General features: G+C 63.5%; 1 protein-coding gene across 1 annotated transcript; it reads right to left on the minus strand.

The window, feature by feature from the left end:
• Positions 1 to 6,644: 6,644 nt before the first annotated feature.
• On the minus strand, positions 6,645 to 25,458 carry Gna11 (G protein subunit alpha 11). The gene is made up of 7 exons (XM_071604121.1): positions 25,283 to 25,458; positions 15,032 to 15,216; positions 12,577 to 12,731; positions 11,529 to 11,657; positions 9,199 to 9,328; positions 8,950 to 9,103; positions 6,645 to 8,837 (listed from the first exon to the last, which is right to left on the minus strand). Exons 1-7 carry the CDS (start codon positions 25,416 to 25,418, stop codon positions 8,647 to 8,649), a joined length of 1,080 nt encoding a protein of 359 aa, XP_071460222.1. The 5' UTR covers positions 25,419 to 25,458; the 3' UTR covers positions 6,645 to 8,646.
• Positions 25,459 to 26,144: the final 686 nt, after the last annotated feature.

The raw sequence follows: 26,144 nt of genomic DNA on the forward strand, positions 1-26,144 counted from the left end.
TCATGTAAGTGGGGGCCCTGGACCCTTCACAGATGGGGCAGTAGCAAGGCCCAGAGAGGGTGAGTGTCATGCCCAGGGCCCAGGGCCAGGGGACACTGTCAGCAACAGTCCCTCCCTCCCACCCTGGGCTAGCAGAGGCTGCGAGGGGCCGCGCGCCCAGGGAGGCCCAGCACAGAGGGACGTGGTGCGGTTTCCTTGCTGTTGATTCATAATGAATGGCAGATGGGAAGTGTGATGGGGCCCCTGCCAGGTCACCGGGGCTAGCAGCCCTGCCCTGCCCACCCCGCCCAGCGGATGGCTGTGAGGACCATGCACCCCAAGGCTGGAGGCCCCGGGTGACTTGGCCCCTCTGGGGCAGGTGAAGAAGGCAGAGAGCTGAGTGGGCTGCAGTGGCCAGGCCCGGCCAGCGGAGCCCCGGGCTGGGCTGAGCCGCAGCTGGGACACAGAGGCCCCCCTGCTGGCCGCAGTGTGGACAGGACTTGAGACCCTGTGCCTCTGTGGCTCCCACTGTCCTCGGGGGCAGATGGCCAGTTCCTGCCTCTGCCTGCTGCGGCCAGCCGGGACGCCTCTGTTCAACTTTCCAGGTTTAAAATAGCCCTCCTTCCAGCTGCCCAGCCGGCAGAGCTGCTTCCTGTCCACATGCTGGTGGGCCGGGCCTGTCATGTGCTCGGGGCTCATCTGGAAATGCAGGGAGCAATGTGGGCACAGACATGGTTTTTAAATCGGGACAATGGGCGGGGGTGGAGCTCAGTGGGGAGTGGGCACTTGACCCCAGGGAGGCCCTGGGTTTGATCCCCAGAAATAAAATGAAATGAATGAAATAAAATAGAGCAAAGCCAAACAGAGAGTGTCAACAGAAGCAGGTGACTTTAGCCCTGGCCCCAGGCCGCGGGGCCACCGTGGGGCCCAGTCCGCTTCCCCGCAGCCCCCAGTGCCCCAGGTAGGTGCCCCCCCCCACCAGCCACCATTTTCTGACTTCCAGGGCCTGCGTCCTGTCCCCTGGGTACTTTCTGGTGATAAGACTCACTAGGGTTTTGTGGTGGTTTCGGTGCTGGGGATGGAGCCCAGGGCCTCGCACGCCCCTGCCGCTGAGCCAGCCACCTTCTGAGAATGCCCGCGATGTGGGGCCACCCACCGAGTGACAGTGTGGCTCAAGAGCTTGGCCTCGTCCTCTTCGGCTGGGGCCTCCCCATCGAGGACACCAGAAGCAGTTCTCCTGTCCCCTCTGAGCTGCAGGCGGAGCCCAGCGCCTTGCCCAAGGGAGACAAGCACTGACCTCGCTGAGCCGCGTCCCCGCAGGGTCACGCTGTCAGAGGGCTGGCGGGTCAGAGGCTGACGTGCCTCCCTCCATGAGGACCGCCACCCTCTACCTGCTCCCTCCGAGGGACCGCTCATTGCTTCCAGCCTGTGGCCATCAGGAGCACGGGTGCCAAGATGGTGGGTGCACTTGGAGGTGGACGTGGGTTTCCCTTCCCCAGGACGAGCTCCTGGGGTGGGGCCGCTGGGCCCGTGTTGGCGCCTATCTTGGCGGAGGCCAGCTTAGCAAGGGCGCCAGCCCTCATCTCAGGCTTTCGGGGCTGTATTTTTTGCCAAATCCAGGTTTCCAACCATGTTCTCTCATGCCTTCTCCCAAGAGTTCTCGGTTCCCTCTTTTATCATTATTGTTTTCAGTATTTACTTTTAGTGGTGATCGGCACGATATCTTTCGTTTATTTCTATGCGGTGCTGAGGATGGAACCCAGGCCTGGCCCGTGTAGGTGAGCGCCCACCGCTGAGCCCCGCCCCAGCCTTCTCCTGTTTGAAACTGGGCTGGGTCACCTTGCGGAGTTAGCCTTTGGGGCCGGTGGAGGTGGAAGTGGAGGTTTCTCTGCTGTTCTTTGGCCGCGAGCCTCTGGGCCCTGGCCACACCTCCTCACCAGCCGCAGCCTCCTTCCAGGCTGGGCTCCACAGTCTGATGTGATCACTGAGGTTCCACAGGCGCGATGCGTCCACCTGACGGGCCGCGAGGTGCCCAGATGCTGGGCAGACGTCACCCCACACCCTGGGTGTGTCTGTGGGGCGTGCACTGAGCGAAGGAGACGGCCCTTGGGCCTCACTCGGCCAGCTGAAGCCTGAATGCACAAAGGCGGGGAGCGGGGTTCCTCTGCCTTCAGGCAGACTGCAGCGTGGGCTTTCCCGGGCCCGGGGCCCCTGACCTCCCGACGGGCCCACGTCCGAGCTTCTCCTGGGTCTCAGGCCTCCCGACTGCGCGGATCGGCCCATTAGCGCTCCCGGGTCTCACCATGGCTCCGCCGTGCTCGGGACTCGGCCTCCGCGACTGTGTGAGCCGTGTCCATCATCCATGGTCTGTCACCTACACCCGGCAGGCAGTCACCCACCCATCTACCCTGTAGGCTCTCTTTCTCTGGAGAGCACTCACTACTCTTAAAATAGGGAAGTGCATCGCTCCAACTTTGTTCTTGTTCACGCGTGCGTGCGTGTGTGTGCTATCCTAGTTCCTTTAACTCTCCACAGACATTTCGGAATCCCTTGTCTACATGTGCACAGAACCTACTGGGATCATGACTGGGACGGCTTCAGATCTGTCGATGTTCTCAAGAGAATCGGTGTCGGGCTGCACCACGTCCTCAGTCCATGAACATGGACGCTCTTCCATGGGGCCGCTCCTCCGGTTCTCTCGGCAAGTCTTGTTCTCTCACATTCAGACTCGTCCTTCTTTCACCCCATTTGTACAGAGGGAGTTTACTTTGGGGATCTATTGAATTGTTTTCAATTTGGGGTTTCCAGTCGTTCACTACTATTGTATAGAAATATGATTGATTTTTACATATGGATCTTTTAAAAATATTTATTTTTTTAGTTGTAGATGGACACAATACCTTTATTTTATTTTTAAATTTTTTTTGGTGCTGAGGATCCCACCCAGGTCTCACGCGGGCGAGGCGAGCGCTCACCGCCGAGCCCCAGCCCCAGCCTGCACATAGGTGTTTTATCTTGCAACTTTGCTAAACTCACTATTAATCCAGAATCTTTTTTTTTTCTTTTTGTAGATTTCCATGGATTTTCTACGTAGACAGTCAAGTCACCTGTCTCGCTGACATTTGTTTTTCTTTACTGGGGCAGGTTTTAGGACTCGCAGCGTGGAGTTGACTAGGAATGGGGACTATGGGCATCTTTGCCTAGTTCTTGATCTTAAGGGGAAAACATCAATCTTTCACCATTAAGTATGACGTTAGCTGTAGTTGGTGTGTGTGTGTGAGTGCGTGTGTGCATGTGCGTGTCTGAGTGTGTGTGTGTGTGCGTGTGCATGTGCGTGTGTATGTATGTGCGTGCGTGTGTGCGTGTGTGCATGGGTATGTGTGTGTGCGTGCGTGTGTGCAGGTGCGTGTGTTTATCGATTCTCTGGATCAGGTGGAGGGAGTCACGCTGTTCCTGCTGGCTGAGGAGATGCTGTGTCAGGTGTGCTGTCCTCATCAATCCTCCGAGCGTCAAGCTGTTTTCATTGATTGTTTTCTCTGTTCGACTCCCTCGCCCCCAGGACGAGCCCCCGGTAGCTGCTGGACCTGGTCTGCTGGTGTCGTGTTCAGGGGATCGGCTCCGTGCTTCCTTGAACTGTCCTTACCTAATGTTGGCGTCAGGATGATGCTGACCTCAGAAAGGAGCTGGAAGTGTCCCCCCGCTGTCTTCTGGGACAGACCCAGGTTTTGATGCTGTTTATTTTTCAGCATTTGGTAGCGTTCATCACGGAAAGCAGGTGGCCCGAGGATATAGCTCATTCCTATTCCTTGGAGGACCTTGTGTAGGACTCTTCTGGCTCCACTTCTTCTTGAGTGGGTCTTGGCCGCATGTGTCTTCCCAGAAATCTGTCTGTTTCCTCTAAGATGTCAAACTTGTGTACATGCAGTTCTTGGTAGTTTTTTTGCTTTTGGTTTGTTTTGTACCAGGGGTTGACCCAGAGGCGCTTAGCCACTGAGCCACACCCCCAGCCCTTTTTATTTTTTATTTAGAGACAGGGTCTCTCTTAAGTTGCTGAGGCTGGCTTTGAACTCGAGATCATCCCGCCTCAGCCTCCCGAGTTGCTAGGATTGCAGGAGAGGCCACTGCACTTGGCAATGCACACGTTATTAGACATGATCCTATTTACATCCGACGGACTGCTTATAGTGTAATACAGCTTTTATATGCACTGAGAAGATAATCACGACTTCCTTTCTGTGATGATCACGTTATTGCTATGGCTGGAACCCGACCTATCGTATCTCTGAGGCCCACCTGCAGAGATCTTTCTTCTTTTCTGATATAAGTACTTTAATGCTATGAATTTTCCTCAAAGCACTCTTTAGCTGTATCCTAGAAAAACTTTTGAGAAAGGGTCTTTATGTTGTCCCAACTGGCCCAAATTTGTGAGCCTCCTCCCTCAGCCTCCTGAGCAACTGGGATCACAGGTGTGAGCCACCATGCCTGGCGTGCATCCTGCACATTTTATTAGATTCTATTTTCTCTTTCATTCAGTTCAAAGTATTTTCTAATTTCTCTCGAGGCTCTTGAACCCATGGACAATTCAGGAGTGTGTTGCTTAAATCCCAGGGTTTGGAGGACTTTTCCAAGTAATAATCCTCCAGTTATGGATTTACAGTTTCATTCTATTATGGTCAGAGAAGATGCTCTGAACAAGTCAAATAGTTCAGATTTGTTAGGGTCCTTAGGATCCTCCGTGTGGCCGTGGGGCCTGGACACGCACCTTCCTGCTGCTGTGGAGAGCTTGCCGCTGGGGCTCTACAGTGTGGCTGGCGCTGCGCTCAGAGCTGGCCTCGCTGACCTCTGCGAGAAGCGCTGCCGTCTCGAGGTGTAATTGTGGATCCACTTTCCCTTTGGGCTCTTCCCAGTTGTACTCTGCGAGTGCAGGTCCCGCGGGGCTGGGCAGTGTTCTCTTTACCCCTTGCTTTTCCTCTTTCTCCCAGCTCGCAGCTTGGAACCGGACCCCGCTGGGCGCGCGCCCCACCCAGCCCTCCCTCGTCCCCCTCCTCAGATTTACACCAGAACCCAGAGACCACGAAAGTGTCTGATTCTTGACCCTTGTTCATTCTGCTGCCGGGTGTGCCCAGAACTGGACGCAGGCCCCTGGCAGATGTACACCTCTGCCCACAGCAACGCGGCTCACAACACCCAACTGTGGACACAATCGGTGTCCACACAGGTGATGGGTATGGTGTGGCCCATGGGGATGAGGGTGACGAGGGCTCCCTCCGAGCCTGCTTCCCCTTAGAACGGGGGTGACTGGAGGCCTTCCCTCCAGGGTGGGCACCAGACAGGCCAGGGGCTGCCTGGGGCGAGGCCTGCTGGACACACTGGCCTCCGCTGCTCCCTCCCCAGGTCCCGTCCTGCAGACACTCCATCTCTGCTTCTGCTACCTGGTCCCCTGCACCAGCAGGTCACCTCCCACCTGCGACCCCCCAGCCTGTCCTCCCTGCACCAACCACCAGAGGGCGCTGTGAGCACCTGAGCGGGGGGGCCCTCCAAGGCTCCCACCTCCTTGGGGTCAAAGCCAAGTCCTCCCTGCCCCCCGCCCCACCTCTCCCGCCGCGCCCTCCCTCTGCTCCAGCCACAGGGCTCCCGAGCCTCCAGCTTGCCAGGCTTGTCCCCCCGGCTGCCAGCCTTCGCCCAGGCTGGGCCTCAGCCAGGAGCACCAGCCCCGGGTAAGTGAGGCTCCTTCCCTCCCTGAAGGGCCCATCCAGAACAGCCCTCGCCCGCGGGCCCCCTCCTGCCTGGTGGGGTGCTGCGCGCTGCCTCCCTGGCCCAGGGACACACTGGGCCCGACCAGGCCCCAGGACCAGGTCAGTGACGCTGGGGGAGGGAGAAAGAGAAGCTTCACCCGCTGCCAGGGGATGGGCATGGCGCAGCACTGCGGAAACAGCTGGCGGTCCCCACCCCGACCAGAGCTGCAGCAGGGGTGTTCCCACAGCTGAGGGCAGCAGAGAGGAGACAGCCCAGGGCTGACCCACAGGCGCACGGCTAGTGCAGCCCATCTACATGGTGAAATATTACTCAGCCACGAACAGGAAGAAAATTCTGACACCTGCTACGAGGTGGGGGGGCCCTTGCGGACAGTTATATGAGCCAGTCACAGGACAGGCTGCAGGACCCACCCACAGGAGGTCCCTGGTGTCATCAGATTCAGACAGGAAGTGGCATGGCGGGTCAGGGGCTGGGAGGGGATGGGAGCTGGACGTGGTGACAGTTGCTCAACACTGCAAATGTGCTAATGCTGGGGAACTGGGCGCTAGGGCAGGTCAAATGGTAAGCTGTGGCGTGTATTTTACCACAGTTACAACCTTCCCCCGAAAGGAAATGACTAAATGGAGGCGGAGCAGAGAGGCCGCTGGATCAACAGCCCTCTGCAGCGGTGGGGAGGCACACCTGCCTCCTGAGTGTCCTGGGAGTGGCTCTTGGGCCCAGTCCCCAAATAACGCAGGCCTTGGGACAGGCTGGAAGTCAGGGGCCCAGCATGTGACCCCCCCCAAGGAGGTGGACAGCGCACCAGAGCCAGGCGGGAGGCAGGGAGGACCTGGGGCTGAGGCCGGGCCTGGGTTGCGCCCGCCCGCCCCTTTGGCTGGCACCAGAAGCAAGGCAGCGGGGCCACTGTGTGTAGGAACAGGATTTATTCCAATTAAAACAATTCGCTTCAAGAGAAAGATATGAAAAGTCGATTTCCATCAGGAACATGTGGAGTAAGGGGTCAGGCCCCGGACCTGCTGCAGGGACCCCGGCCCCTTGCCCAGCCCGAGGTTGGCATGGGGCCCAGAGTGCCCGCTCCTCACTCTGTCCCCAACTTGCCTAATACATGCACTTCGAATGACAAAAGGCTTAAAAACAGCATTTTACAGAATATTCTTTTTAAACAGGTCGGGGTCCACGTCGTCTGGGGTCAGGGCTCCGCGGTGCGCAGGTCCTGGGTGGTGGCCAGGCAGAGGGCACCTGGGGGACAGTGCCCAGGCCAAGGCTCCTGTCGGGGCTGCTGACGACAGTTTATGGGGGGGACACCAGGGTCACCTTGCAGCCCAGCTGCCGGGGAGCATATCAGGCGTGGCCCATCCCCATGGCCCGAGGTTGCTGCCCGGTCCTGCCTGGGTGGCGCTGGCGCAGGAGCTCCTGTCTTGGTTCTGCCGGGCACAGGGGCCTGGTCAGGCCACGGCAGCGGGCTCTGGCTGTGGCCCCAGGCGGCCCGGGTACGCTTGGCACGCTGCCCCTCTGTGAGGGTCAATACTTGGCTGGCAGAGGCGCCCAGGCCCCACGGGAGGGACCCTGTCCTCGGGCCACTGACAGAGCCCAAGTCCTCTTCCCTTCTGAGAGGTCAGGGTGCCCCTCTGCAAGGACCCTGGCCCAGCCCCACTGCCAGGGTCTATGGCACAAACCCTCCTAGGCACACACAGCCCAGGGACGGACCCGCTAAGACAGGGACGCCCTGCCCTAAGATGCTGCAGGCCCCACAGGCCACAGCCAGGGACAGCCCCACTTCCAAAGCCCCCTCAGCCCTCCCCAGGCCCGCGTGGGCAGCGGGCACAGGCGGCTCACGGCTGGCTTACTCCTGTGCCCTCTCCAAGCACCAAAGCAGCAGCCTCCAAGGGTCCCAGCAGGGTGCCAGGGACAGGCACTGCCGCCGACCCACTCCCAGGACACATGAGCAAATCCAACAGGACAACACCGTGACACCAGAGGGACGGCCACTTCCACCCTGAGCACAGCCCCTGCTCCGCCTCGTCTCAGGGACCAGGCCCAGGACATGGGCTGGGGACTGGGGACTACCCTCCCGCACCTGGCCACCACTGGCCCTCGAAGGCCTGGCAAGGTGCAGGGGCGGGCTGAGGACACTGCGGGGATGGTCACGCACATGGCCACCAACAGTGACCCCCACCTTTCCTCTCTGCTTCTCGGGGACAGACCTGAGAAGATTCTGAAGAAGTCCCCACTCTGCCCTCACTTTCCAAACCGGTGACAAAAAAAAAAGGAGCAAAATGGAAGCCACACGACCCGGAGCAGGCTCCGTGCCCCCGACGCTCGGCCGTCCCCAGCGCTGGCTCCCAGGCCAGGCACCAGGCCCAGGCCCCGGGCCCAGGCCCCCAGCACCACCCCACTGCCCGCAGGACAGGCACCCGAGTCCCCAGCCCGGCAGATGGGGCCGACGGCACCAGGCACGTGGGGTCTCCTCCGACCTGGGAGCCCCGTGAGCTGGTTTTTTTTTTTCTTTTCCTCAAAAAACAAAAAAAGAACAAAAAAGACCGTACAGACGACTCTGTACGTGTACAGGTGAGGCACTTCCGGGGCGGGCGGCGGGTGCACCACCCCCACTTCTTGGAGTCCAGGAGCAAATTACAGCGCAGGTCGCGAGGACGTCAATAACTTAGAGAAGTGGTAACAGGCCACGGCCCAGGACCCCACACCTCCCCGTGGGAGCCCAGGGTCGCGGGCGCCCGGGGCCTGGGGCGCCGGCTCTCGGCCACCTGCCTCCGATCTGTTTTTTGTTTATTCTTCTCTTTTCTTTTTTTTAGAAAAAGACCGAGCCACAGATCAAGGCAGAAAAGGCTGCCGTGGCCCTGGAGGGCGCGAGGGAGCGGGAGGCGTGGGGCGTCCGTGGCCGGGCGGCCGGGCTCACACCAGGTTGTACTCCTTGAGGTTCAGCTGCAGGATGGTGTCCTTGACGGCCGCGAACACAAAGCGGATGTTCTCCGTGTCCGTGGCGCAGGTGAAGTGCGAGTAGATGATCTTGTCGCTGTCGGGGTTCAGGTCCACGAACATCTTCAGGATGAACTCCCGGGCGGCCTGCGCGTCCCGCTGCGGCCCTGGGGCGGGCGGGCGGGCGGGGGTGAGGCCCCGCTCTGGCAGCACAAGCCTCCGCCCCCCCCCCCACAGCCGGCCTGGCCCCGCGCCGCCCCCTCCCGCAGGCAGGCTCACCGTCGAACTCGGGGAAGTAGTCCACCAGGTGGGAGCAGAGGATCTTGTCCTCCAGCAGGTCCTTCTTGTTGAGGAAGAGGATGACGGACGAGTTCTGGAACCAGGGGTAGGTGATGATGGTGCGGAACAGCGCCTTGCTCTCCTCCATGCGGTTCTGGGGGGATGTGCGTCTCAGGAGCCTGGCCGGGGCCACGGCCCCGCGGAGCACGGCCAGACCCAGGCCGCGGCCAGGGCAGGGCAGGCGCTCACCTCGTTGTCCGACTCCACCAGGACCTGGTCGTACTCGCTGAGCGCCACGAGGAACATGATGGACGTCACGTTCTCGAAGCAGTGGATCCACTTCCTCCGCTCAGACCTCTGTCCCCCGACGTCCACCATCCTGCACAGAAACAGCCCACGAGCACTCAGCACCAGAGAGACGGCCCCGACCCCTGTGGCTGTGGCTGCCACTGGACACTGCTCATGAGCCCAGGCCAGCAGGTGTGGCCGGAAGCCAGTGAGCGCCAGGAGTTCTGCTCAGCCAAGGCGGCACCTCGGAGGGCACCCGAGGAGCCAGGCTGCTGCGGCAGGCCGAGGGGGCACGGCGCTGCGCCTCTCAGGAGACGACACGATCGGAGCGCCCAGAGGGGACCTTCCTCCCGGTGCCCTCTCCATGGCTGGCTGGAGCTGCGGACACAGAGGGTGACTGTCCCTGTCTCTCCAAAATCGTGACAAGTCCTGAGAGCAGAGACCTGGAGAGTGCAGTGGTGGCAGATGGCGGGGCACAGGTCCCGGGGGGCCTGACAGCGCTGTGCAGCCAAAGCTGGTCGGGCTTCTGGGACCTGCTGCCTCAGTCTGGAATCCCGGAGGAGGGAAGGCCTCTCCTGGCTGTGGACAGTGGGCCAGGTGTCCACTGCAGCCAAGGGTGGCCTCGTCACTCCTGCAGAGGCCCCGGCGAATCCCAGCCCCTTGCCCAGCTGCCATGTGCCTCACCGTCGGGATGTGGCAGCCGCAGAGGGCAAGGGGGGCCGTCTGGGTGCTGGGAGGGGAGGGGGCACAGCTCCGTCCAGCACGGCAGGTGCCAACATGTGGGCAGTGAGGGCGAGGGCAAGCTGGGAGACGCCTCTGGGAACAGCAGGCTGCGGGCGCTCCTCCTACCCCAGGATACAGGGACAGAGGCGTCACCCGGGGCCTGTGGAGGGGCAGGCGGGCTGCAGACACAACTCCAGGGCTGGCTGGGCAGAGGGGAGCCTGGGGCAGGGTGTGCAGGAGCCCAGCGGGCACAGGGCGGGCAAGCCGGCAGGACTGAAGGGCAGGGTGGCCGCAGAGGGCCCGAGCCAGGACCTGGCCCAGCTGGGGCTGCTGCCAGTGAAGTGTGGTCAGGGCCTTGGTGCTGGGCCACGGCCTCTCCCACCCTGAGGCGTCCTCGGTGCACACGAGCCCCTGGGAGCCTTTTGGGGACGAGGATCTTCTCACAGCTGGGGCAACCTGGTGCCCCCAATGCCTCCGATCAGGGCCAGGCCATGACTTGGACCCCCGGTCCTTGGCCAGCCCTCTGTGAACTCAGGGACAGGGCACTGCTGACCAGGTGCAGCCCGGGTGGCCTCAGATCCCACGAAGAAAAGACAACACGACCAGACACCTCCCCTCTCACAACAAGGTGGACAGGCAGCTTGGGGGGTCCAGAGCACCTGGGCGGCAGGGCAGCTCAGAGCCTGGACCCGGCTCTGCTGGGGAAGGGCGGCGAGAGCCGACACCAGGGCCTGGGGCGGCCTCGGCCACGGGGCCTCCAGGCAGACCCCGGGCCCCACGGGGCCACTGTGAGGACACGTGTGCTGCGAGGGGGCCAGCCCACTGCAGTGCAGGGCTGGGCTCCGTCCCCAGTGCCTGGAAGCAGGGTCCTGCTACAGATCAGCCAGGACGGGGGCCCAGTGGGGCTGGGGACCCCGTCTGATGATGGGCGTCCCAGTGCAGAGGCGATTTGACCACAGACGCGAGGGGGACATGTGCAGATGGAGGCAGAGGTTGGGAGACCCCTCCACAAGCCCAGGGCACTGAGGCCGCAACCTCCACCAGACACTGAGGGGGCCTCAGGGTCCAGCCCTGCCACCCTGGCCCTGGGACTTCCGCCTCCAGAGCTGAGGCAAGGAACACACTGGTCAGCGCTGCTCTGTCCCGGCAGAACCTGCACTCAGCCTGCCACCTGGTGGTCACTGGAGCCTCCCGGGGTGTGCGGACTCCCGAGGGAGGGCGCATGTCCCCATGGGCAGCACCAGGCCCACTCCAGCTGTGTGACCACCATGCACAGGGGCCAGTGAGGGCCCGGAGAAGACTCGTCCATCCACCACTGGTCCACCAGCTGGAGTGGACCCAGAGCCCATTACAGGATCCCAGGGCCACAGGATACCTGCCCTGGGCCTGGAGCCCAAAGCTCCTTACCTGTCCACCCGCCCCAGGCCAGGCCCACTGCAGAGGCCCTGAGAGAGGCTGGCCTCTGGCCCCCCAGCTTGTTCCTGGCACCTCCTGCCCGACAGTCTGCCCCGGCCCAGGGGCTGGCCCTCAGCCCTGGTCTGGGGAAAGGGCAGCGCCCCGTGCCGCACCTGAAGATGATGTTCTCCAGGTCGAAGGGGTACTCGATGATGCCAGTGGTGGGCACACGGACCCGCAGCACGTCCTGCTGGGTGGGCAGGTAGCCAGAGGTGGCGATGCGGTCCACGTCGGTCAGGTAGCTGAAACACAGCAGGCAGGGCTGCTGCGGCCACTGCTCAGGAAGGGCGGGCCCGGCACTGTGTGCAGGGCCAGGGCCAGGGCCAGGCCGGGGGAGGGGAGGCTGCCCACCCCACCCCCACCCGGACCGGGGGCAGGAGCCACAGGCTCTTCCTTAGGTCTGGGGGACTCGGCAGCCGGGCCGTGCGTCGGGGGGGACATTCAGAGGCCTGTCTTGCTGAATATCCACCTGTTATTTAGGACAGCTACAGACTCACAAGGAGGGTGGCCTCCCACAGGGAGCCCCGCTGCCCGTGCCCGGCTGCTCGTCTCACGCCTCCTACAGGCTGTGGCGCAAGCTGCTGTCCGGGCATCTCTGTGTCACCCCCACGGGGCTGGCTCCTCGGGCACACTGCGTCCCTCCCTTATGCGGGACTCCTTGGGACCTGTCCTCCAGGGCTCCCTGGGCCACGCTGGCTCCTCAGTCCTCCCAGGGGTCTGTGTGCTGTCTCTCTGCCAGGCTGCACACCCAGGTGTCATGGCCTCTGACCCAGAGCCCTGCTGGTCAGGGCTCTACCACGGTCCCCCCAGAGGGGGGCAGGCAGGTGGGAGGATGGGCAGGGCAGGAGGCTGGCAGCCCACCCTGTCCTTGGAGATCCCACAGACTGAGGCCCCGCCGGGAGGCCAAGAGGGCCAAGAGGGGGTAGGGGCAGCCTGGCAGGGGCCAGGAGGGGGCAGGGGCAGCCCGGCAGGGCCCGGCCCAGGCCCAGGAGCTCACTAAAGCACAAGCCACCTCCCACCTAGGCCAGGAAGATGGGGTCCGGACGACCAGTAGAACGCGGCACCACCTGCCCCTGGTGGCGATGTGACCCTGTAGGACCACGCGCAGCAGGCTGGGTGGGCTGCTTCCCCGCCTCCCGGCCCAGCCCAGCCGGCACTCACTACTTGGCCGAGTCCGAGAGCTGGAACTCCCTCCTGCGGTCATAGCACTCCTGGATGCCCGGGTCCCCCCACAGTGTCTTGATGGCCTCCACGTACTGCTGCTCGAACGTTGTCACCTTCTCCACGTCCACCTCCCGGATCAGGAGGGCGTTGGCCTGCGGAGGAGGAGGGGAGGCCAGAGCTCAGGCAGGGGCATGTCCAGGCCCCAGCCAGGTGGACAGAGTGCTGCCCACGGAGAAGAGGAGCCCAGGATGGGTTTTCCGAGGACCTCCGTCCTGGAGCAGGCAGGCCCTGGCAGACACGGCCTGGCCGCCAGGCCCCGCGAGGCAAGTCCCCTGGGCTCCCAGGCTTCACGTGGGCCCCTGATTTGCTCTTAGAACAGGGAGGACACAGGGGACCAGAAACCAGCACACGTGTGAACAGAACCGCTCCTGAACCACGAACGACAGCGAGCCCTTAAAAGGGGACTCAGCCCCGACATGACGCCAGGACAAACGGGCGACGGCACCACCACATGCCACCTCCACTTCTCCCAGAGGTGCCGGGACGTTGCCCTCCCAGGCCCCAGCGCACAGGGTGAAGCCGAGTCAGAGGGCTGCGCAGCCCGGGGTGCCCAGGCCTCACCTCTGCCAGCACCACCGCACCACACCCGGCCCTAGAGCAAAGCCCCAGCTGGGCGGGGGGGGGGGGGGGGGGGGGGGGGCGTGCCCGCCAGGAGCCCCGTGGGGACAGGGCGGCCGAGGCCAGGCCGCTGGCACACGCAGGCAGGTGCACGGGCCCTGTGCAGGGCAGGCCCTCGGCAGAGGTCCCCGTGCTCCTCACGCCTCTCTTCAGACACGGTGGGCACGCCTGGCCGTGGCATGGCTGTGGGGCTGGCCAGGGTACACCTGGCAGGACCCCAAAACGGAAAACAAGGGAAGCCCTGCTGGGCGCCAGGGCTCACTGGGTGTCCTCTCAGCCCTGTCCACCGCGTCCCCGCCCTCCACACCCCTCCGTCTGGGCCAGGACAAGCCACTGAAGGACGAGCGGGGTCAGGGCTGCCTCCAGAAAGCCCACAGCCAGCACTGGGGGCGGGGACCCGTCTCTTCCCCCAGAGGCCTTTCCAGCTTCGCGGTGGCCCGAGCGTCTCCACCTCTGTGTGCCCCCTCTGTCTGCCACAGGCAGCACGGAGCCAGCGTGCGGGCCCGTGAACCTGCGCCCCGACACGGCGGCTGTCCTGGCCGCGGTCAGGTCCAACGGGTCCACAGCCCGAGGAACACCCAGCCTCTCAGCAGCGCGGCTGCCAGACAGCAGACCTGGGCAGGGGCAAGGCCAGGCCCCGCCAGAGGCCCCGCCCCACCCCAGTGACCTGGAGTAGGGGGCTCAAGTCCAGGAGCCATCCAAGACCTGGGGAGGGCCTGCAGATTCCAGGTAAATAGTCCAACAGTGTCTGACCACCCCCAGGCCAAGGTCAGCCCAGGCCAAGCCTCGATTTCTGGGTGAAGTCTAACTCCCTAAGACACATCTGCAAGACCAGTCCGCACCCCACCTGGCAAGGCCAGCAGCTCTCCACCAGGGCCACCTGGCACACGGCTGGCAGGCCTGTGGAGTGGTGTGGCCTCAACGCACAGCATCTGCTAGGTCCTCAGAGGCTCCAAGCCCAGGAGACCTAGAGACAGCCACACGGAGCACGCCCAGCACGGCTCGGAGCAGCCTCGGGCAGTCCTCACGTCCACCAGCGGACGAACACGGGCACGGGGCGTCTCACCCTCACGCTGCAGCGTCACTTGGGTGGGAGCAAGAGCAAGGTGGCAGCTCCAGTGTGAAGGGACCGGCAGACCTGGTGCTCAGTGACAGCCAGACGCAGAAGGCCTCAGCGTGTGACCCAGTGACACAGAGCCCAGGACAGCAGAGTCCAGAGATGGGACGTGGACTGCGGGTGCAGGGCTGGGGAGGGGCAGGGTGACTGTGGGGATGGCGTTTCCAGTTTTTTTTATTTATTTTCTAGCCGTTGATGACCTTATTTTATTCACTTATCTACATGCGGTGCTGAGGGCCGAGCCCAGGCCTCCTGCGTGCTAGGCGCGCTCTGCCGCTGAGCCCAGCCAGCCCCGGGTTTCCTTTTGGGGTGATGGAATGTTCTGAGACCAGATCGTGGTGCTGGCTCACGACTGTGTGGACATGGTAGAGGCCACCGAGCCATGCTCTTCAAGCAGGTGGGCACAGGCTGAGCGTCACCCTGGCAGCTGCACCTCGCGGGGTCACCGCGAGGCCGAGTGCCATGTGAAGGAAGCGCCTGGCAGGCTCACAGGCTACAGAGGGTCAGCTCCTGGGAGCCTCTCTGCCCGTTCCCCAGGTGGCCTGGGCGAGGCAGTTCCCTGCAGGGAGCCAACAGCCACTTAAGGGACACAGGTGGTGCCCATCACAGCACCCAGCCGGCACCCAGGGCACTGCTATGCCCCGGGCCGCAGCTCACCTGGTTCTGCTCGTACTTGTAGAGGATCTTGAGCGTCTCCATGGCGCGGATCATGGCCTGCATGGCGGTGAAGATGTTCTGGTACACCAGCTTGGTGAAGCCCCGCTTGTCCTCCTCCGAGTAGCCAGCGCCGTGGATGATGCGCATCTGCTTGATGAAGGTGCTCTTGCCGCTCTCGCCCGTGCCTGCAGGGCAGGGGGGGTGAGCCCAGGGCCCGCAAGCCAGGCCGCTGCCCAGTCCTGGCACATGGGGTGCTGCGGTGGCACCGCACCATGCCGCCAGCCCGTGCCACAGACGCAGAGACTGAGGCCAGCTCCCAGAGGGTCAGGTTGGCTAGCTACTTCCCCCAGGGGCAGCAGCACCCTCCGCCACAGCTGCCCAACCTCAAACTTTCCTCCTCCAGAGCATCCACTGAGGAGGGCCAACCCACCACGCCCACCAACACCATCCTGGGCAGGGGCTGGTGGAGGTGGGAGTGGCTGGTGCCACTCTCCTCTCCTCCCCTACTCTGCAGAGAAGGAAAAGGCACCAGGAATGCACCTTCTAGGGCAGCGTCCCCCTAGGCACTGCTGATGTCTAGGGACGGGTCATTTTCTGGAAGGACATCCTGGGCACTGGAGAGTACTGGGCAGCGTCCCTGGCCTCCACCTGCTGTCGGGAGCTCCCCCACTTGTGACATCCAGAAATGTCCCCAGACATCACACCAAGCATCCCCGAGGGCAGAACTGCCCATTACTGCCTCGATCTGCACACTGGTTTGTGGGAGGAACATTTGGCCAGAGGGGGGACGGGGCACACCTCTGAAGCCAGCACCCAGACATGGGACCCTGGGGGGAGAAGGGAGCAGGTCAGCCCTCGCTGAATTCAAATCAACGCCCGAAGTCCCTCGAGTCACAGATGCCTCAGCTGTAAGATGGAAAGTGGGACCCCAGGACCACCATGCAGAGTCCCACAGCACCCGAGGGGTGACGACACACAACGCCACCTGCTGCCCATGGGTGCCCTCCAGAAGCAAAAGGAACCTTGCCTAGGGACAGTGACTGATTACCACCTGCACCTGGGATAAGGGTCACTCAGTGTTCAAGCCAGGGCAGCGAGGACCCCCGTCTGAGGCAGCTGCCCCTCTACACACGGGTGGCCTTTCCACAGAAGACATTCTGGGTCTCGTGCCCTGCGCTAACGATGACCAAGCAGAGGCCAGGAGAGGCCGGGGCCAGCAGGAGCCGTGTGCAGGGCCTCTGGCCAGCCCAGAGCACCCGGCCACCGCTGTGCAGAACCTGCCAAGGCCGCAGCCCAGGTGCGGTGCTGGGGTGTCAGCTGAGCAGCACAGCGGGGTTCCCTCCACCCCCAGCCACCATCACATCCTGCCACCCAGCACCTCAGAGCTGCAGACGCCTGGGTCCTGCCTGGGGCCTCACATCCCCCAGGTGCGGCCTGGCGCCCGGGCTCCTGTTAGCAGAGGCCCCCTCCCACTGACGCCTCTCACTGGGCCGACTCACCCTCGCGCTCACACCACCACAGCTGTCACCAGGGAAGGGCCACGTGCACGGCACAAGGAGGCATGTGACCCCTGTGCTCTGGCCTCATCCTGGACTCGTCCACAGCGTCCCGCCCACCACCCTCCTGGACCATGGGAGGAACTGCCTGGGACCCCCGAGCTCCACACACCACCCCAGAGCAGACCTGCGCAGACAGTGGCAGGAGCTCCATTCCCAACTGCTAGGAATGGGGCCACCTGAGGTCCCCCAGCAGGGACCACTCAGCCCGCATCTCAAGGGGTACAAGAGGGCCCTGGAGGGGGGCGGCACTGGAGCACACAAGGCAGGGCAGGGCAGGGCAGGGCAGGCGGGCCTCCAGGAGCTGCCACAGCACCAACGTGACACCTAGGACTCCCAAATGACAACTGGGGCCTGAACGTCTGTGTGCCCCAGAGCAACAAGCAGAATCCTCAGCCCGGAGCCCAAGCCCCAGCACTCAGAGGCGAGGCGGAGGGAGGGGCGCCCTCAGAGTGCAGAGGGCACCGAGCTGCCTGTCCCCCCACACCAGCACACTTGAGGATGCAGGGACATGGGGACACGGGGCCCTCTTCGGGCCTCCAGCACCCAGAGCAGCCAGCATCTGGCATCTACGAAAAAGCACGTGGCCAGCGGTATTCCACAGGGAACCCCACACGGAGACGACAGAACCTCAGAGACGGAGAGCATGGTGGCGGCCAGTCAGACAAGAGGATACCAGGGCCTGGGGTCACACCTCTCCCCACTGCGGGAGAGCACACAGGCAGCCCTGAGGGTCCTAGCTCAGCAGGACCGCGCCCCACCCCACCACCTGGGGGCAGGTGCCCTGTGCAGTCAGGCTGCCCCAGGTCCTTGTCCTTCCCAGCGCCACAGCGTGAGCCTGGGCGGGAATCTAGGCCCAGCTCTCAGGAAGCCTCGGGAAGCGGCCGGCTCTCCCAAACAGCAGCCCTTCTCCGCAGGGCACTGGACACCCTGCCCTGCAGCCAGGCCTGGCCAGGGCTCTGCCACCAGCCCCTGCACAGCCAGTCCTCACAGCACCCCTGAAGGAGCTGCAGGAGGGGCCCCTCCTGTCCCTGGCCCCAGCCCCCAGCACAAGCCAAGTCTCAAGGTCTGGGGCACCCACATCACCAGGAGGCCCCACACGGCCACAGGCAGGTGCTCTGCCACCTCGGCCACAGCGCTGCCTCTCCTGCCCAGGAGCCTGCAGGACACCCGGGCAGGCTCACCATCACCACTAGGAGGGTCCGAGCCCAAGATGACGTCCGATGAGCCAGAAAGTCACACTGTGCCTCAAGCAGGTGGCTAGACAGGCCGGCCAGGAGCTCTGCCGTCCACAGGCGGAGGGGAGAGCGCACAGGGAAACCGCACGGGGGCCCCACATGGCCTGGCACTTGGGGTCCCACAGGTGACACGACAGCCAAGGCAGTGACAGAATGGCCTGACTCACAGACTGATCTCCGCTCCACTGCTGGGGGCTGTAGTCAGGACTGCCACCACCCCAGGACCCTGGAAGAGGCAGGCCTCCCTGGTACAGTGAGGACCCCTCCCCCAGTCACCCCACACCTGTTTTTGAGCCCCCTGGTCCCTGCAAGCGGGGGCTTATCAACGCTCTTTCTGAAGCCCCTTTAGAGTCAGGAGGCCTGGGGAGTGCCCAGTCCTGCCCACCAGCCCAGAGGGGGCGTGTGAGCAGGACACTGGGCTGGGCAGTGACGGCTCTCCACCCTGAGATGCCCACTTCACACAGAACGGTTCCCTGGGACTCAGGTGGGGGCTGCAGTCCGCACAGGCACACTGCTGCCCCCAGGCTGCTGCTGTAGGGGCATGATGGCCAGGAACGGGGCAGAGGAAGGGGCGGCTCCCACCACCACTTTGGGAACACGCCCCCCAATGACCTAAAACCCTCCCCAGGCCCCGCCTCTCAAAGGCTCCACCCACCCACACACTACCCAGGGACCACCAAGTCTTGAACACCTGGGCCTTTGGGGAACATACAGCACCTCCCAAGTTTTGGGGACAGAGACTACCTGTCCAGCTCCCCTCTGTCACCCGTGAGGCTCAGCTAGTACAACCAAGGGGGCGTCAGGAGACACAGACGCCTGTTGCCATCCCTCACAGGAATCGCCTCGTCCTGTCAGGGGGCCCGAGCAGAGTGCAGCCCAGGGGACAGGCAGCCCCACAACACAGTCCCCCAGCAGTGCCCACCACAGCCCACCAGGCACAAGCACCCTTCCTGGCCCCAGGGATCAACAAGCAGCAACTGTCAGCAGGCCAGGCTCCAGAGACCCCACAGGACACAGGGGCCCATGCAGCAGTGGAGGGGACCACTGCCCCTCAGTGCACACCCCTTGAAGAATGACCAGGAGGGAACACAGATGGTGTGCCTCGGCATGGCCACACCCCTTCAGGCTGCCACCCTTGATCCTCCCTGTGGTCCCAGAAGGGACCACCAGGGAGCACTGGCTTTGGAGTCAGCCAGGACAGAAGCCCCGAGACAGTGCAGCTCGGCATCTTCCCAGCGTGGTCCCTGTGGGGACAGTAATGGGGGACACCCACGAACCAGGGCTGCTCCAGCCGCATTTCAGCAAGGATGAGCAAATAAGCCGCAGTAGAGAGGGTCGGGAGAAGACAGCCCTCCGGGAGGCAGCGGGCTCAGGGAGGAGGCAGAGGGCGGCTCTCCAGGCTGCCACGCCCACTCAGGCTGCTGTCCTGTGGTGGAGCACTGCTCCCTTTTGGCAGATGAGGAAACAGGCCGAGTGACACCAAAAGACTGGCTCTCTCCCACTCTGGGTGGCACAGGCAGCCTGGGCTCAGGAGACACTCAGGAATTAGTAAGAGACTGTTCCTGGTCCCACCTACGTGTGGATTGGTGCAGAAGGCCACAGATGGTTGGTGACAGGGCCGTGGTGAGCTCGGGGCGGCAGGAGTCAGGAACCAGGCTATGCCCCTTCGTTTCCTGAGTGGATGGGCTTCAGTCAGCCAAAGTCCTTCAACAAGCACCTGGAGCCCCCGGGGCTCGGGGTCCGCATCCAGGGCAGAGGACTCAGAATACGGCTGACCAACAACAGAGAGCAGGGAGGGACCCTGAGAGACCCAGGTCAGCAGTCCTCAACCAGGGTTGTCCTGGTTGAGGACACCACCTCAAGGACAGAGGGCCATGTCTGGGGATATCGTCGTTGTCACGACTGGGAATGCTCCTGGCCCAGAGTGGGCAGAGGCCAGAGACACTGCAGTGCCTGGGATGCCTCCTCCAGGGGCTGATCCGGCCACCCTGTCCACAGGCCCAGGTGTGCTGTAGGCCCTCCCGGACCCTGGGCTCTTCCTCCAGGAATCAGCCCTCGTGGAGGGCTGTGGCCAGGCTCACGCTGGGCACTCTGCAGCAATGTGACACCCTGACAGCAGACGGCAGCACTGTGTGCTCACGGGACTGGATGTAGGTCCCCTGAGCTCAACCCCACCCCTCGGGGAAACCGAGGCACAGGCCTGTGCTGTCACAGCCGCAAGTGGCAGAGGTGCCTCTGAACCACACAAAACCCAGACTTGGGGACATCTGGAGGACCCAGGAGGAGCAGGGTGCTCCACCCAGTTACGCCACCCCTAGGACCAGAAAGCCACCAAAAGCACAGAGGCAGTGCAGGAAAGGGTCGAGGGAGTGGAGGGGGCAAGGGGCACAGACCAGGTGACCAGCTGGGAGCTGAGTCCAGGGCAGCACGTGCAGATGGTGTGACGACCCAGCAGTGGCCTTCAGAGGACTGATGATGCTGCAGCCAGAGGGCAGGGGACCCAGGGTGAAAGCCCAGGCCTCGAGGCCACAAGCACACAGGGCCCTAGGGTGGCACAAGCCCCAAGCCAGTGACCCGGTGCTCAGAGGCCCAGTGCTACGAGCCGCTGGAGTCCTGCCACACTGCAGTCGCCCCCAGGCGCCCCAGGCCCTCGGGTGCCCCAACAGCATCTGCTGTAGGGAGATAAGCACCCTGCTGGGGACCCTGCTTGGCTGCAGAGAAGGGACAGCTGGCCCCAAGGGCCTCGCCACCTGCCTAAGGTCTCTCTGACACGACTGCACCGTGACTCCCTCACTCCCGCGCCAGCGCCCTCTCCCGTGGTGCAGCAGGGTTCTGGTCCCGACAGAGCAGGGCTCCACAGCAAAAGTCAGCAAGTGAGCCCCTGTGGCTGGGGTCAAGGACAGCAGCTGGCAGTGCTGAGGCAGGAGGTCCAGGCAGGGACAGCACAAAGGACCTCAGTGACCCAAGGATGCCGAGCTCAGGGCCCACGGCCTGTACGCAACCCACCTCTGACCCCAGGATGAGCCTGGCCACGGAGGAGGGACACCACTTCGCCTGCTGCACTGGGAGGCCCAGGCTCAGTCCAGGCTGGGCCCGGGCCGTCTGGGGAGGAGCAGCCGCCCAGGGGAGAGGGCAGCTGAGCAATCGGGCCTCCTGCTGCCGGCTTTGTTCTTTTTTTGGTCCTGGGGATTGAGCTGAGGGGAGCTTTCCCAGTGAGCCACATCCCCAGTCCTTTTACTTCTTACTCTGAGACAGGGCCACCATGTTGCCCAGGCTGGCCTCCAATGTGCCGCCGTCCTGCCTCACCCCCAGGTGCTGGGACGACGGGGTGCGCCGCCACACCCAGCGGGTAGCTGAATCTAAATGTAAAGGACGGAAGAGCGCACCCCGGGCGAGCCCTGGCCCTCTGCTGCGTGTGCAGGGTGGACAAGGCCATCTGAGGAGCTTCCTGCTTCCACAGTCTGTGGGTGCAAGACACAGGACCCTGCCAGAAGCCAGTAACCTGGATGTGCCCTCCCCACAGGGAGGCACGCCCAGCCCTCCTCAGGGATCCTGGGATTTGGCTGCCCACAGCGCCTGCGCAGGGAGGCACCACCACCCAGCTTTCGGTTTAGAAAGCCTGGAGCCACTCGGGCTCAGCCTTGGAAGGACGCCGCGGGGCCTCGGGGCACAGTGTTCCCTGCCTCAGTTCCCCACCACAACCTGCCAAGGCCAGGCAGTGGCCTCCTGGGAGTCTTACCACCAAGTGACAGAAACGCAGCAGCCAGAGAGCAGGGACAGAGGCAGAGGCCTGATTGCCCGATGGGAGCCCAGCACCCAGCTCCCCAGGGCCTCTGCTCCTCCGTGCTCGCCTCCTGGGGGCCTGGCACAGGGGCTGGACAGCACACTCACTGAACAGACAGTCCCCATCTCCCAGGCCCACTGCTGGCGGTCATTGCCACTGACAGGAAAGTCAGGACAGGCCAGGGGCAGCACCGCGAATAAAGTGGAATGTGTGTACATGTCCTCCCGTGTTCTGAGCAATGAAACACATCAACAGAACTACTCGCACCACAGCCGTCACCAAAACTTCCCACAAGGTGACACACACTGTCACACAGCCAGCACTTTATACCATATGCCACCGTGTGACAGGGATCCTCAAGCAGGGGCGCTTTGCCTCAGGACACACTAGTCATCATCTGGACTCTTGGTCTGGAGCAGGCAGAGGCCAGGACACTGTCCACACCCTGCAGTGCCCAGGACACCCACCCCAGAGAACAGCCCAGCCCAGCGTCCAGCGCTAGGGAAGTGCTGCCCGGAAGCCCCGCCCAGCTGAGCAGCCTCACAGGTCACAGGCTGCTGGGAGCAGTGAGGGGCAGGAGCCGGAGGAGCTCCTGCCCAGCGACCTCTGCCTGATGCACAGCAGGTGCTAAGGCAGCCACTCAGCCCTGCCTGGGAGCCTGGAGGAGCGCAGGGCAGGCCCTGACACCCCACCCTGTAACTTAGCAAAGGAGCCATGGGGGGACGAGGGAGAGAGTTCCAGGGAAAAGCAGGCCCTCCCTAGTTCCATCCCTGGCACCGGGGCCATGTGGCTGCCACTCAGAGGCAACTGAAAGTGCCATCAGCTGCAGGCTGTCACCACCTGCTGCAATTGGGAGCAGCCCCCAAGGCTGGGGAACCTCAGAGTCCCACCTGCAATGTATTCCCCCAAATGGGGACAATCAGTGCACTCAGGCTGGCTTACTGGGAAAATGAAATATGTCCCCACAGTGGGCACAGGCTGTGCAGAGGGGCACTTAACAGCGAGTCCCAGCCCCTGGTCACGGAAGTCCTACATCAAGGGCCCTCAATCTGGAATGAAAGGTTCCTCAGATGGGAAATTTGCCCAGAGTCTCTCCATCCCAACACCCAGGCCACGGCCACTTCCTCTGCAAAGGCCCCGCAATCCCCGGCAAGTCCCGGGCCTCCGTGTCATGCTCCTGCCCGCTGCACCCGCGCACCCACTCTACCACCTGCCCGCCTGCCCTGAATCTGGCATCAGCTCACAGGATGCCCCTTTTACAAGCTGGGGGGTGGGTGCTGCCAGGGTCACCCAGCAGGGGAAGGGAAGGACTGCAGACCAAGGTGCTCTGCCCAGGTGGGCACTGAGGACAAGGCCAGGGGTGGGCTCCATCTTCCAGGTCCACTGCGAGGCTTTCAGCCCAAGGCTGGCCTCAGCAAAGCTGCACACAGGGGCCCTGGCAGCAGCCTTGAGCCCCTCGACCTCAAGCCCAACCACCAGGCTCAGAAGCTGGGGTCCATAGGAGAGGACGGGCCTGGAGGCCCCAGAGCCGCAGGGCAAGGCATCTGTACTGTCCTTCAACGCACATCCTAACTGTCTCCTACCCCAAAAGAAAGCCTCCCACCCACTACAGAAGTCAGCCAGGACCACGCGGCCCTCCACAGGTCACGCTCCTGCCCGCCCGCCCTTCCTGGAGAGATGGCCACGGGGAGCCTTAGGCGAGCAAACATCGGGAAGTTAACCTGGAAGCCACTTCAAGCAAGGAACCTCTGGAGCCTGGGCCTGGTGCCCATCCAAGCCAGAGTGCCAACACGTCCCCTCTGCCACTGGGCTCAGCTCCTCTAACTATGCGGTGTACCCACCGCAGGACAGCCTCTTTCCCCAGGACACCAAGCCCATCCAGGCTGCCTATGGGCACAGGGCACACGTGCCCAACCTTCCCCAGGAGCCTGGGAAGGAAGGAGGCGGGGGCAGACAAGGCAGGACCTCTGTTTTGTAAACCACAGAAAGGGCCAGTCCTCCCCTGGCCCTTATCTGCGCCCTTATTTGGGGTGACAACACAGACAGCTGGGTCGATTGGCTCCCAGCGACAGGTGTTCCTTGAGGAGATGGAGACAGGGGCCTCCCTACAGGGTGTGGTGGCTCCACCGGGACGCCAAGGACAGGGACCACGGAAGGCCAAGGAAGTGGCCATTCTGACAACCCATGGCTGCCTCTTCCCAGCCGGGTGCAATTCCATGCAGAGGGACTCAGTTTCCCCGCCAAGGGAGGGAGGCAGGGGAATGGCCTCAAGGGGAAGGGAGATGGGGCACAGCAGAGTCTGGAGGGGGACAGCCGAGTCTGCAGTGAACAGGACTCCCCCTGATGGGACGTGTCCAGGCAGGACCGGGGAGGTGAGGGTAAGTGTCCTGTGGATCACAGCCAAAGGTCTAGCCCTGCAGAGACATGGGGACAGCAAAAGGGAGACACTATGGAGCGGGTCAGAGGCCAGCCCTGGGCAGAGAGGGGCTGTCACAAGACATAGAGGGCAGACCCCCAAAGGTCCTGGGGGCCAATGTGAACAGCAGATGCAGGGACCTGACCTGGACAGCAAAGGCAGGTGCTAACTCCAGGTGCACTCAGGCTGGCTTACTGGGAAAGTAACTGCCCAACCTGGACAGCAGAAGCAGGAGACTGGCCCTGAAGGAAGCCAGGGCCCCCGTCAACACAGGCAGAGGCTGACCACAAAGAGTTCCAGGGGCTCTGGCGTGAACAACACAGGCAGGGGCTGACCCCAGAGGGATCCAGGAGCCTTACCTGGACAGCATGAGCAGGGGCTGACCACAGAGGACTATAGGCTAACCCCCCAAAGAGCAGGTCATCACGGACAGCATGGTAAGAGCTGGTCACAGAGGGATCCAGGCTATCCTGGACATCACAGCAGGAACAGACCACAAAGGAAACTGGACTGACCATCAAGTAATCAAAGCCACCCTGGACAGCTAGGGCAGAGGCTGGCCACACAGAGATCTGCGGCAGAGCTGACCACCACAGACAGAGGTTCACCACTGCAGGCCCAGGTCAGCCCGTGCAGGGACTGACCCTTCAGGAATTGAGGCAGGGCTGACTACCACTGGTAGATGCTGACCCTGGAAGGATGGGGGTAACTGACCACCACAGGCCAAAAAAACACCGCAGGATCTGCAGCAAACCCACCCTCGGCTGCCCAACACAGCAGGGGCAAGGCTGACCCTTCAGAGACCTGGGAAAGGGCGGATCATCACAGGCACAGACTGACCACTGAGACTGGGACTGCCCTGCACAACTGAGGCAAGAGATGACCCTCTGGGGATATGGGGAAGGATGATCACCATGGGCAGTGCTGACCATCTAAGTATTGGAAGCACTCGTCCTCTGGGGATAGTCAGGCTCACCACCGGGACAGGGCTTGCCCTCCAGGATCAGAGCAGGACTGACCAGTGGGAATCAGACAGGCTGACCACTGTGACAGGGCTGACCACGGAGGGGTCTGGCGCAGTGCTGACTGTCCAGGGACCCCGGGAAGGCTGATCACCAGGGCAGGGTGACAGTCCAGGGAGCCAGAGCAGGGCTGGCCCCCTGGGCCCAGGACCGACCGTGCAGGGGTCCAGGGCCGGGGTGACCACGCAGGGCCGGAGGCCGCGCTGGCCTCGCGGTCCGGGCCGGCCCCACTCACCCAGCAGCAGAAGCTTGAGCTCGCGCCGGGCGTCGCGCTTGTCCCGCCGCAGCTGCTTCTCGATCTCGGCGTTGATGCGCTTCGACTCCTTCACCTCGTCGCTCAGGCAACACGCCATCATGGACTCCAGAGTCATCGTCCCGGCCCCGGCCGCCGCCGGCCGCCCCCGCCGCCGCCCCCCGGCCGCCCGGCCCGGCCCGGCCCGCCGGAGCCGCCTCGGCCGCGCCCTGGGCCCGGCCCCCGCTCGGCCGCCGCCGCCGCCGATCCCCGCTCGGCCGCGCCGCCGCGGACCCCGCCGCCGCCCGCGCCGCGCCGCCGCCGCCGCCGCCAACCGCAGCCGCCGCGACGAGCGACGGCGCCGGACAACCTAAGCCACTGGGCGCGCGACGGGCAGGCGGCGCGGCCAATGGGAGAGCGGCGGCCCTGCGCGCGCGCCGCGGGGCGGGGCCAGCGGCCGCCGGGGGGCGGGGAGAAGCGCGTGGGGGCGGGGCGCGCGGGCGGGGCGGGCGCGTTTGGTTGCGCCGACGTGGGAAGGGGCAGCGCCGCCGGGAGCCGGGCGAGGCCGCCCGGGATTGTGGGAATGCGGCGGACTCGGCCTCGACTCGGCCCCCCTCGGGCGCGCTCGGGCGCCCTCGGCCCGGGTCTGTGCGGCCTGCGGTGCAGGGAATCACCTGGCCTGGGGCGCCCGCATGCCTCGAACAGGCGTTAATGGGCGCCTGCTGTATGCTAGGCAATAATGCAGCCCTTGCCTTAATACCAGACAGACGCAAGCAGGAACAGAGTGCCCACTGTTTACCGAGCATTGATGCAGTACCTGCTAAAGAAGAGGCCCACATCAGGCATTAGTGCTGTGCCTGCCATA

Source organism: Marmota flaviventris, chromosome 1 (assembly GCF_047511675.1).
Source record: "Marmota flaviventris isolate mMarFla1 chromosome 1, mMarFla1.hap1, whole genome shotgun sequence".
Taxonomy (NCBI): domain Eukaryota; kingdom Metazoa; phylum Chordata; class Mammalia; order Rodentia; family Sciuridae; genus Marmota; species Marmota flaviventris.